Source organism: Corylus avellana, chromosome 6 (assembly GCF_965113065.1).
Source record: "Corylus avellana chromosome 6, dhCorAvel1.hap1.2, whole genome shotgun sequence".
NCBI classification, from domain to species: Eukaryota; Viridiplantae; Streptophyta; class Magnoliopsida; order Fagales; family Betulaceae; genus Corylus; species Corylus avellana.
The window spans coordinates 20,017,916-20,026,813 of record NC_142495.1 but is presented as its reverse complement, the minus strand read 5'-3'; the positions used below and the strand labels follow the sequence as shown (position 1 = coordinate 20,026,813).

At 37.7% G+C, this 8,898-nt stretch overlaps 1 protein-coding gene across 1 annotated transcript; it reads left to right on the top strand.

Annotated features, from left to right (window-relative positions):
* The first annotated feature begins 325 nt into the window (after nt 1-325).
* On the top strand, nt 326-8,456 carry LOC132186877 (pleiotropic drug resistance protein 1). The gene is made up of 23 exons (XM_059600985.2): nt 326-1,065; nt 1,209-1,329; nt 1,443-1,531; nt 1,634-1,718; nt 1,829-1,988; nt 2,116-2,192; nt 2,506-2,559; nt 2,676-2,766; nt 2,849-3,150; nt 3,322-3,603; nt 3,684-4,000; nt 4,091-4,251; nt 4,347-4,450; nt 4,531-4,678; nt 4,760-4,998; nt 5,103-5,435; nt 6,218-6,508; nt 6,598-6,681; nt 6,786-6,919; nt 7,066-7,293; nt 7,386-7,557; nt 7,644-7,898; nt 7,995-8,456. The coding sequence occupies exons 1-23, from the start codon at nt 728-730 to the stop codon at nt 8,259-8,261; spliced, it is 4,332 nt and encodes a 1,443-aa protein (XP_059456968.2). The 5' UTR covers nt 326-727; the 3' UTR covers nt 8,262-8,456.
* Nucleotides 8,457-8,898: the final 442 nt, after the last annotated feature.

Here is an 8,898-nt window from a genome sequence, read left to right as displayed (position 1 = left end):
CAAATAAAAGCCTGCTTAAATTTTATAGTAATTTCGCTTGGAATTATTTTGTAAATAAAAGTGACATGTTTTTCAATGCGTAAAAAATACATATTTATTATATTTATTTTAATAGCTTAAAGGATACTTATTATAAGTCTTAAAAATTAGTTTGTAAAAATATTCTATTGGTATTAAAAATAGCTTAGCGTAAAAAAAATGCTAACAAAATGATTTGGACCGTTAAACGAGAAAGAATATTTTTTTATTAATAAAAAAAATAGAAATATGAAAAACATTTGTTAAAAGAGGTGGCGTCTTCGTTTCCGGTCAACATTGACATTCTGAACACATTTTCCGAGTTAGTTCATGGAGGAAGGCTCATGGAATGTGAACAAGCTCTGCAACGGTTTGCTCCTAAAAGTCCTATATTTACACGCGTCATAATATTGTTCCCTCACTATCTTCCCTCTTCGGAGCAGAAAGAAAGCTGATCAGCTTTACATGCAGAAAAACCCGTTTCTTCTCTCTTTCATCTTTTTCAGATACCGAGTTTGAAATCATTGGTTTGATCGCCTCCGTATTGGGAAACATATTCCCGGGTTTTGGTGGGTTTTTGCAGTTTTTGCGAGACCAGTCTTTGGTTTTGAGAACTTACACATATTCGAGTGGATTCTGAAGTAATATTTCTGGGTTTCAGTGGGTTCTAGCTGTTTTAGCTGCAGTAATCTTGATTTAGGTTCTAATCATGGACGGCGTTGACCACTACAAGGCCAGTGGTAGTTTACGAGGAAGTTTACGGTTACGCAGTTCATCGGTGTGGAGGAACAATGCTATGGAAGTTTTCTCGAGGTCTTCACGAGAGGAAGACGATGAAGAAGCTCTCAGATGGGCTGCCCTTGAAAAGCTTCCTACTTTTGATCGTCTAAGGAAAGGTATATTAACCACGTCGAAAGGTGAAGCCAGTGAAATCGATATACATAATCTTGGATCTGAAGAAAGGAAGAAATTGCTCGAGAGGTTGGTCAAAGTAACCGAAGAGGATAATGAGAAGTTGTTGTTGAAGATCAGGGATCGAATTGATAGGTAAGACTAAGACCTCTGCCAAGTTATGCTTTATTTTATTTTATTTTTTTTCAAGTTTTCTTGGTAACCAATCAGAGATTAACAATTTTCATACATATTCGTCAGTACCATAACGGTTTTTTTGTTTCTTGGAATTTTCTCAGAGTTGGAATTGATCTTCCAGCAATTGAAGTCAGATTTGAGCACCTAAATGTTGAAGCAGAAGTTCATGTAGGAGGCAGAGCCTTGCCTTCGTTCTTTAACTTCATGATAAGCATCCTAGAGGTAACCATCTGCAAAATATGCAACTTAAGTTAGTGATAAATTTTATTAATTTCTTTTAAGTGTTTTGTCGAGTTGTTCTTGAATTTGCTTTTTTTTTTTTTTACTATGTATAGGGGGGTTTGAATTATCTTCACATTCTTTCAAATCAAAAGAAGCACATAACCATCCTTAAAGATGTTAGTGGACTCATCAAGCCTCGCAGGTGAGAAAATATGCTCAGCTGTTATCTTGAATTGGATTCTGAATATCTAGAATGAATTTCTGGGCAATCAAATTTCTAATTTGATGCATGTGTAATTGTTAGAATGACATTGCTATTGGGTCCTCCAAGTTCTGGGAAGACAACACTCTTACTGGCTATGGCTGGAAAGCTTGACCCGGCTCTAAAGGTGAAAATAATATTATTTCGGCTTCATTCTTCCTTGAATTGTCAATTCTTAGCTCTAATTAAGCTCTTTAATCTCATACCTAATTCAAAAAACCAAAACTTCTCCTACAGTGTTCAGGGAGGGTGACTTATAATGGCCACGGTATGAATGAATTTGTACCCCAGAGAACTGCTGCCTATATCAGTCAATATGATCTCCATATTGGGGAAATGACTGTAAGGGAAACCTTGGCCTTCTCTGCGAGGTGCCAAGGGGTTGGATCACGCTATGGTACGTTAATTAACTTAAGGGATCACTTATTCTGTTTTTAGCTTTCCTTCATTATAAACTTTAAGATGAACACCCCCATGAATAATTTGCAATACAGAAGAATGACGATTGCTTTTGAAATCTGTAGATATGTTAGCAGAGTTGTCTAGAAGAGAAAAAGAGGCAAATATCAAGCCTGATCCAGATATCGATGTCTACATGAAGGTGAAACAAAAGATATTGGCAAACTTATTTAATCTTTAGGAGATCTCTAGGCTCTAGCATTTAACTTATTTTGAGAAATTTATATTATTAGTTTTACCCTTGTTGGGAAACCCCTCATATAATAAATGAGATTTCGAATGTAATAAACACTGAATACACCTTGCAACTAATCTTAGCTTGATTCATATTATAACTGACTTATGCTCAATTTTGGATTGAGTAGAATCATTGACATTTTATATTTTAACATAACATGTAGTTTTATAATGAATGATGATGTTTTCCTTTTTGTGTTTGGCTTCCGATGTATCAGGCAGCAACAACTGAAGGCCAGGAGGCGAACGTGGTGACAGATTATATATTAAAGGTAACATTGCCAATTTTCCATAGACTTCTGTTCTTGGAAAATAATTATTAGGATTTGAAAAGTATTCACATAATATCCTTCAATTTCTTTAATTTGCTTCACACGCAAACTTACAGGTTTTGGGTTTAGAAGTGTGTGCTGATACCATGGTGGGAGATGACATGTTGAGAGGTATCTCTGGTGGACAAAGGAAGCGTGTTACAACAGGTATACCAAGTAGCATATAAAATTCATTTTTATTGTTATGATTTGCCAGCATGCATGATAATATACATAAGTCAAATTATAGGGGAGATGCTGGTTGGACCAGCAAAGGCACTGTTTATGGATGAAATATCTACTGGATTGGACAGCTCGACAACTTTCCAAATTGTGAATTCGCTCAGGCAATATGTTCACATTCTTGATGGAACGGCAGTCATCTCTCTACTGCAGCCAGCACCAGAGACTTATGATCTTTTTGATGACATTATTCTCCTCTCTGATGGCTACGTTGTCTACCAGGGGCCCCGTGAACATGTTCTTGAGTTTTTTGAAATCATGGGCTTTAAATGTCCAGAAAGGAAAGGCGTGGCTGACTTCCTGCAAGAGGTTAGTGTGAATCTTGACTTCATTGGCCTCATCCATGCTAATACTGGGCATGCAAAGATGTTTTAACAGCCATAAAGTATGGTGTTAGCTAGCATGAAAGCCTCAACAATTACTACATGGGAACGAGCCTTAAATGTGTAGTATAAAGCCTTTTATTTGTGCATATCACAGGTGACATCGAGGAAAGATCAGGAGCAGTATTGGGCACGCAAAGATGAGCCTTACAGTTTTGTCATGGTTCAGGAATTTGCTGAGGCATTCCAATCATTCCGTGAGGGAAGGAGATTAGGAGATGAACTTGCAGTTCCATATGATAAGAGAAAAAGCCACCCAGCTGCTTTGACAACCAAAAAGTATGGTGTTGGTAAGAAGGAGCTGTTTAAAGCTTCCTTCTCAAGAGAATACTTGCTGATGAAGAGGAACTCGTTCGTATACATCTTCAAAGTTGTACAGGTAGATTTAAACTTTATTTTCCCGGTTCCTTTAATTTTCTTTAAACCGGATTTTGATTATTTTTTTTTCTCTGCTTTCAGCTTGCAGTAATGGCAATAATTGCGATGACACTTTTTCTACGAACCAAGATGCCTCGTGAATCAGTAGCAGATGGAACAGTTTACACTGGTGCTTTGTTCTATACAGTGATTATGATTATGTTTAATGGGATGTCAGAGCTGTCTATGACGATTGTAAAGCTACCTGTTTTTTACAAGCAAAGGGACCTCCTCTTCTATCCTTCATGGGTATATGCTCTTCCTACATGGGTCCTCAAAATCCCAGTAGCGTTCGTGGAAGTTGGTGTTTGGGTATTCTTGACATATTATGTCATTGGTTTTGATCCATACGTTGGAAGGTAATTATAATGAATTTCTTTCACATTTAGAGATTGGTTTAAAGAGGTGTTTTCCATTATGAATAATATTTGGAAATGTACACATTGCAGGTTGTTTAAGCAATACCTTATGCTATTACTTGTAAACCAAATGGCCTCTGGATTATTCCGATTTATTGCAGCACTGGGTAGGAATATGATTATTGCTAACACGTTCGGGTCATTTGCACTGCTCTTGCTTTTTGCGTTGGGTGGTTTTATCCTCTCCAAAGGTAAGATTATATTTAGTAGTTATAATAAATTTTTTTTGCCCATTATTTACACTGCAGCTTAAAGAATAATCCGTTCTTTTGTTCACTTTGACCAGATGATATAAAGAAATGGTGGATATGGGGCTACTGGATATCACCTTTGATGTACGCGCAAAATGCAGTAATGGTTAACGAGTTCCTTGGGAGCAATTGGAAACAAGTAATTTCCTGAACTATACATTTGAGCATTTATTCTGTATACCTCATAATAACAAGCTAATGTCTGATTAAATTATTTAGAACTCAACGGATCCACTAGGACTTACAGTATTGAAGTCGCGCGGGTTCTTTACTGAAGCACGTTGGTATTGGATAGGCATAGCGGCAACAGTTGGATTCATCTTATTTTTCAACACCGCTTTCACTATTTCTCTTGCTTTTCTTAACCGTGAGTATCTCCACCCTTTTCACCTTGGGCCTTATTAATATAGAGGAGCTTTCGAGTTGATGATGTGCAACTTATGTGCAGCATTTGGGAAGTCACAGACGGTAAAGTCAGATGAACCAGAAAGCAATGATCAAGGGCAGAAGACCAGAGAAGGTATACAGTTAACACACAGAGGAAACAACTCAAGTCGTCAAGGGTCCTCATCTGCAAGGACAGAAGCTGCTGTTGAGGGCAGTAATGGGAAAAGAGGAATGGTTCTTCCTTTTGATCAACATTCAATCACCTTTGATGACGTAATATATTCCGTTGACATGCCACAGGTAACTTAAATCATAAATATTTGGAACTGAAAATGTTTCTTGAATTTACTTGCATTAGTATTGTCCAGAAACTTGAGACCTAATGGTTTCTATTCGACTTGCAGGAAATGAAGAGCCAGGGTGTCCTCGAGGATAAATTGGTGCTTCTGAAGGGTGTGAGTGGTGCTTTCAGGCCAGGTGTTCTCACAGCTCTGATGGGTGTTAGTGGTGCTGGTAAAACAACTCTGATGGATGTGCTGGCCGGCAGGAAAACTGGTGGATATATTGAGGGGAACATCACAATTTCAGGGTATCCAAAGAAGCAAGAAACGTTTGCTCGAATTTCAGGGTATTGTGAGCAAAATGACATTCATTCTCCTCATGTTACTGTATACGAGTCTTTGCTCTACTCAGCATGGCTGCGCTTATCCTCTGAAGTTGATTTAACAAAGAGAAAGGTTGGTATCTTAATGAAACCTCTGCTTCAGGGTGTTGCTGTTCCTTTTCTTTTAGTGCAATTGACAATTTGGTTTGTGCTCATGCTGAATCTGGAAATTCTCGCTCAAGTTTAGATCAATTGAAACTCGTAATTTGAGCTTGTCTTCTCTTGGCATGACAGCGGACTTAAGCCAATTTAAGCACTATTAATGTGGTTCCCTGTCATTATTGTGGATTTAGATTGTGAATGTTGTTGCCTCCTGGGCATGAGGATAAACTGTTTAGTCCGTAAGGAGTGAAAGCTCCTGGGTTACCTGGTAACTGGTTCTGGCGGGTGGGGTCAGTTACCCGTAGGAGTTTGATTAATGGTGAGGGTTGTTGCATAGTATGCGTTTGTGACGTGCAATTAATCTGAATAAAGTTCTCCTACGTTATCAAAAAAAAAAAAAAAAAAAAAGATTGTGAATGTTGTTGCATTGCCTGTGTTTGAGCTCCGCATTGGGAATGTCTAGATTGATGTGTGTTATATAAGCAATAACGAGAGAAGCATCAATTTGGACTAGTCATTTTGAGGTATCACACAAAAGTGACCAGCGTGTCACCATGTCATGATAATTAAGCTCAATCAACCCACTTCGATAGTTGTAATTTTTCAGTCTTTATGTTGACTTTACAAAAACTTGTTCTCAAAAGCTAAGCATGATCTGAAAATAAAAAATGTTTGAATTTTTCATAAAGAGATTGAATGCCACTAGTTCCACTACCATAAATCTAGATTAATGGTTGTGACAAATGGTTTCAGATGTTCATTGAGGAAGTCATGGAGCTTGTGGAGCTGAAACCATTGAGGCATGCACTCGTTGGGTTGCCTGGTGTGAATGGTCTCTCTACTGAGCAGCGCAAGAGGCTCACTATTGCAGTTGAGCTTGTGGCAAACCCCTCCATAATATTCATGGATGAGCCAACTTCTGGTCTAGATGCAAGAGCTGCTGCTATTGTTATGAGAACAGTGAGGAACACGGTGGACACAGGAAGAACAGTTGTGTGCACCATCCATCAGCCAAGCATCGACATATTTGAAGCTTTTGATGAGGTGAGAAATATAAATTATCAACAGATTAGGTGAGCATTCATTCATTCTCTCGTAGATTTGAGCTTGATATTTACAACATGTACTTGCAGCTTTTCCTAATGAAGCGTGGAGGACAAGAGATATATGTTGGGCCATTGGGTCGCCACTCTTCCCATCTTATCAAGTATTTTGAGGTAGGACGCTATGAGAAAACAGAAATACAGACATCCAATAACCTTATTTCTTTATCTATGTTGTAATTTCCTAATACATACATGTACCTTTTCCTTGCTTCTAGAGTGTTGAAGGTGTCAAAAAAATTAAAGATGGCTATAATCCTGCAACTTGGATGTTGGAAGTTACAGCTTCTGCGGAAGAGATGGCTTTGGGCGTTGATTTTACTAATGTGTATAAGAACTCAGACCTATGCAGGTACCTTCCATGTTAAATTAACTGAATATATAATAAGACAAAAAGAAATATACCCTCTTGACAATGTATATGTAATATCCTTGTCATATTGATGAACTTTAAATTTAACTCTTGAAAATTGTACTACTGTGTGGCATGTGCATCAGGAGGAACAAAGCACTGATTAAAGAGTTGAGCAAGCCCACTCCTGGTTCAAAGGACCTCTATTTTGCAACTCAATATTCACAGTCATTTTTCACTCAATGCATGGCTTGCCTATGGAAACTACGATGGTCTTATTGGCGCAACCCACCGTACACTGCCGTAAGATTTCTCTTCACAGTTTTCATAGCATTGACATTTGGGACAATGTTCTGGGACCTTGGCTCCAAGCTGTAAGTTGTTACTCCTGGAAAACTCAAAAATGTTATGGATGCTAATGCTTTACTGCTACGGTTTAATTTTACTTTTGAATTTCAAATTGCAGCAAGAAGCAACAAGATTTGTTTAATGCCATGGGTTCCATGTATGCTGCTGTTCTCTTCCTGGGCATCCAAAATTCTTCATCCGTGCAGCCCGTTGTGGCTGTTGAACGAACTGTCTTCTACAGAGAAAGAGCTGCAGGAATGTATTCAGCCTTGCCATATGCATTTGCACAGGTAACCAGTGTCACATATATATTAAACCCTTATTCTTTTAAAGGGAATAACTTGGTATCTTAATGTAATTCCCTCTTTCGCCCCAGGTTGTAATTGAGCTCCCATATGTCTTTGCACAAGCTGCGTTCTATGGCATCATAGTTTATGCTATGATTGGATTTGAATGGACCGTTGCCAAATTCTTTTGGTATCTATTTTTCATGTACTTCACATTGCTCTACTTCACCTTTTACGGCATGATGAGTGTAGCTGTGACACCAAACCACCATATTGCCGCTATAATATCCTCTGCGTTTTATGGATTATGGAACCTATTTTCTGGATTCATTGTCCCAAGAACCGTAAGTATATTTGCTGTTTTAATGTGATTGTTTACGGATATGCAAAACAATTACTAACTCCTTTTCGTTTTGATTAATCTACTTGGCCAACAACAGAGGATTCCTGTTTGGTGGAGATGGTACTACTGGGCATGCCCTGTATCTTGGACCTTGTATGGGTTGGTTGTTTCACAATTTGGAGATATAAAGTCGCCGCTTGAGGACTCAAGCACTAATGAAACAGTGGAAGACTTTGTGAGAAGATATTTCGGATTCAAGCATGAATTTCTGGGAGTGGTGGCTGGTATGGTTGTCTTCTGGACCGTGCTCTTTGCATTTATCTTTGCCTTTTCCATCAAGGCCTTCAATTTCCAAAGGCGATAGAAAATTGTTTTGATTATTTTTGTAGTATGTTCTGGGATTCATGCTAACAACTAGCATGTCCAACTTCTTTTATTCTTATTTTTTTTCTCTTCCTCCAACTTCATGTATGATAAGGCACTATGAGTATATGTATTTCACATAAAAGAGAGTTGTGGGATTCTTCATTTATCACTAATTAATTAATGTGTCTACTTGGAGAGCTTTGGTTTCTCAGGATGTGTTCAAAATGCTTCTCTAATTTCCATCCAACACTGCTATGCAAATTGGTTGAATGATATCAGAGGAATCTCAATCTTATACTTTTACAATTGGCACAAATACTCGTGTCCAATAAATTAATTGAAGTCATATTGAAAAACGTATAAACGATTCCTAAAACTTGTTTATCACAGTTTATGGATAATTAACAAATAGCAATCTTAAACCAATCAATCACCAAAATAATCAAAACAATCAATCAATTTGACACAAAGATTTTGGTGATGAAGAAGAAACTTCTTAGAAAACGATCTAAAAGTAAAATCTTTCTGGGCAGTTAAACTCAAGAAATCACTATCAAAAGATGCTCATAGATTACACAAACTAGCTTAGAGCCCGTGCTACGCACCGGGTTTTTTTTTTTTTTTTTTTTTGTAAT